General features: G+C 40.4%; 2 protein-coding genes across 8 annotated transcripts in view; one reads left to right on the top strand and one right to left on the bottom strand.

The window, feature by feature from the left end:
* Positions 1-3,220, bottom strand: part of sfxn2 (sideroflexin 2) — an 18,547-nt gene extending 15,327 nt beyond the window's left edge. The window contains exons 1-2 of one of the 7 annotated variants that reach the window (XM_008437008.2): positions 2,695-2,762; positions 2,465-2,568 (exon numbers count right to left, since the gene is read on the bottom strand). Coding sequence is in view for 1 of the 7 variants with exons in the window: in XM_008437006.2 (XP_008435228.1) it covers positions 2,695-2,796 (102 nt within the window). In the remaining 6 variants the exon portion in view is untranslated. The other 6 variants (XM_008437011.2, XM_008437012.2, XM_008437010.2 and 3 more) reach the window with 6 other exon arrangements.
* Positions 56-1,844, top strand: arl3b (ADP ribosylation factor like GTPase 3b). The gene is made up of 5 exons (XM_008437551.2): positions 56-369; positions 450-566; positions 668-718; positions 1,444-1,647; positions 1,836-1,844. The coding sequence occupies exons 1-5, from the start codon at positions 133-135 to the stop codon at positions 1,842-1,844; spliced, it is 618 nt and encodes a 205-aa protein (XP_008435773.1). The 5' UTR covers positions 56-132.
* Positions 3,221-3,374: the final 154 nt, after the last annotated feature.

Raw genomic sequence — 3,374 nt, 5'->3', positions numbered from 1 at the left:
AATTTAATTTAAAGTGATATCTGCCAAGTTTTCATCAAAAACATCCATTTTCTTTTTGTTCATTTGTTTGCCTACTCGTGGCAATGCTTCGTTTCTGTCATGTTGTTACTTTAAACGAACAATTATGGATTTATGAGTAAATTTGTTGCATATTCTGTCATTTTCCCTGCTATTATAACCTCTCTATTCCCTTGGAACAATGAACCTCRCCACTGTTTGCTGCAGGGATTGCTGTCCATCCTTCGTAAGCTAAAAAGCACTCCAGACCAGGAGGTTCGGATACTGCTGCTGGGTCTCGACAACGGGGGGAAGACCACGCTTCTCAAACAGCTGGCTTCAGAGGACATCAGCCACATCACCCCCACACAGGTAGCAAAGCGCCGAAGACTCCTYCGCYCCCTGCTTCCATCGCGGATTGGCAGCAGCTCTGTGCTTTGTGCTCCCTGCAGGGATTCAACATTAAGAGCGTACAGTCTCAGGGGTTTAAGCTGAACGTTTGGGACATCGGAGGCCAGCGAAAGATCAGGCCGTACTGGAGGAACTACTTTGAAAACACCGATGTGCTGGTAAGGGGAGCTCCACCTCCCCCGCTGGGAGCTTATATTGTAGTCGCTGAATTAAATAAAGATGTTTGCGTTGATGGCTGAAAGGTTTTCCCTCGTTTCAGATTTACGTCATTGACAGTGCTGACAGAAAGAGGTTTGAGGAAACAGGGCAGGTATGTGCAATAAGCAGATGCATTTCTGTACTTTTAACATATTGTTGTGAAATTAAATGAAATTCAAATTTTAACAACCAAAAAGTATWTTTTCTCTGTTTTTAAACCTTTCTGGTAATACCAAAAGAATTRKCCACTAATTGGCTCCTGCAATAGCTAATCAAATAATTTGTAATTCTATTGTTTYATACAGGAAATAATAACCTGCTCTTATTTATTTTTGAAATTTGTGTTTAAGTATGCTGCTGTAAAACRTATTTAGGTTTAGTTTGATACCTGGCATTGTCATGAATTATTGGTGCCCTTTCTATTCCTGAGCACTCTGAAATGTTGTTTCTGTCACAAAAGAAAAACAAAAAACTACCCGTTTTGATAAGATGCTGTTTTAATTTTGGCTCTGCTTGTTTATTTATCGAGAAACGCCAAAATAAGTGTAAAATTATTCCCAAATAAGTGATTTCATCCAATACATTAAGAACATTTCAATAAGAAAACATTCCACTTTGATTCATTACTGATCCCTTTCCCTGAAAGACACATTCATTTGAACRGATCATGATTTTTTAAATTCATGCTATAAAGGAAGTTAGATTTTGTGTTAATGTGTAAAAACAGATTCACTGCAGGCTCTGGTTTTTTTTGCTGCTTTAACCAGCAGACAGATGGATTCCCTCTGTTTTCGTTCATCCGTGTATCTGATGGACAGATGTGTGTGTTTGTTGCAGGAGCTGGCGGAGCTGCTGGACGAGGAGAAGCTGAGCGGCGTTCCTGTGCTGATCTTTGCAAACAAGCAGGACCTGCTGACGGCGGCTCCGGCCTCGGAGATCGCAGAGGGACTCAACCTGCACACCATCCGCGACCGGATGTGGCAGATCCAGTCCTGCTCCGCTCTCACCGGAGAGGGGATTCAGGTGAGCAGGAAGCCCAGCGTCTGGCTCNAATTTACTCAATCACTCGGTTTGTTTGAAAAAAACAAACTGCAAAGTTTTTTGGCATTTTGCTGGTTTGTTGCTATGATTMTAACACACCAAAACCAACACTGCACATCACCACAAACACACCATCCCCACACTTAAACATGGTAGTGGCAGCATTATGTTGAGGGGTGTTTTTCCAGTACGTATAAGGAAGCTGGATGGAAATACAACCTCCAAGATAAGTCTTTTGGCTGCAAAATACAACAACGTATTAGGGCCACTGTGCATAGAAAAAAAGAGGAGTACATTTCAACAATAAAGCTCACAAATTTTGAGATTAATCTCGGAAATTGTTTTGGAAAAATCAAGGAAATTTTTGCATTTGAAAAGTGGGAAATTTGCAAATATATTTTTTAAAAAAATCTGGAATAAATCAAAAGATTTCCAGGTTATTTCTAGCAAATTTTCAAAATCAGAAATTTCATGGGTTTTTTTTATTTTTATTTTATTTTTTTAGATTAATCTCAAAATTTCTGATTTTCTTTTCTTGCAAATGTTCCACTTTTCAAACTTAAAAAACGTCCCTGTCTTTTCAAGAAAATTTCTGAGATTTATTTGGCTTATAGCTCTTTTTTCCTATCTAAAGAGGCCACAATACAACGCAAAACACTTGAGACTTTGGTAGAGATTTCCAAAGATGAACGAGCAGTAAAGGTTCGTTGTAGTCTAAACAGGTAGATCTAGTTTGCGCAAATAYACTGCAAATTTACTTGCATGCATTTTCCACCACTGGTTACTGTAGCTTAGGATTTACTCAGGCTTGACAAACCAGATCTGCAGGTCAGAGCACATCCAGCATCACAGCATATCTGGACAAATTTCCAGCTTGGGTTAAATAAAAGACAATCACGTGTTTGGACCGCAATCAATTTCCTGTGGAGTGTAAAAATCAAAGAGAGGAGGGATAGTTCAAAGAAACACGCCACACTAAGCAGAAAGTGATGCAACTCAGACCTGCAGTTACCAGCTCAGTCYGACACCCCGGAACATCCAACATACCTGCGATGAGATCTCCGAGCGCCACACGGAGCAACCTGTCAGGTAATCACATTTGCTCACGCGATACSGTGRTAACRAAACGCGCACGTGGCACGGCGTCATCCAATCAAAAGCTGGGATTGATTCCCCCCTYCCTGCTARCCCACCTCTTGTAAACCGGCGAGAACCAAACCCAACTCATGAGGAACAAACTGCAGCCTCAGCTTTACAACCAGTTAAGAATTACCTCCGTGACGTGTTTTTCCTGCTGCCAACGTGGGAGAGGGAAATTATAAACATCCACGAGCGAGTGTAGCTCACAATAACCAAAATGTTGTGGTGTTTATTTGTTTTTACCTGTAGAACATTTAGCACGCAGCTAAACAAACATGCTCTTCATACATGAAACTGGTGCTGCGTTCAGGTGAAATGGTTTAAAATATTTCTATGACAACAGCGGTGGTACGCTTTCGTCACCGTGCTACGTGGCCAAACTTGACACGCCTCCCAAATAGGAAATACTGGAACATGAAATCAGTRACATACAGAATAGTAGGCTTATYTCAATAAATAAAAAAGAGATAATTAATTTCCATTTGTATAATTGATCGTTTTTCTCTTTTTTTCCTCCCTCTTTCTACTAAAAATTGGTGCTTTGGTCTCAACTACCCCTTTTTGAAGGACAATTTCATTTCCAGAGA

This window comes from Poecilia reticulata, linkage group LG19 (genome assembly GCF_000633615.1).
Source record: "Poecilia reticulata strain Guanapo linkage group LG19, Guppy_female_1.0+MT, whole genome shotgun sequence".
In the NCBI taxonomy this organism is placed as follows: domain Eukaryota; kingdom Metazoa; phylum Chordata; class Actinopteri; order Cyprinodontiformes; family Poeciliidae; genus Poecilia; species Poecilia reticulata.
Note: the sequence above shows the minus strand (reverse complement) of the source record. Positions and strands in the feature narration are given on the sequence as shown.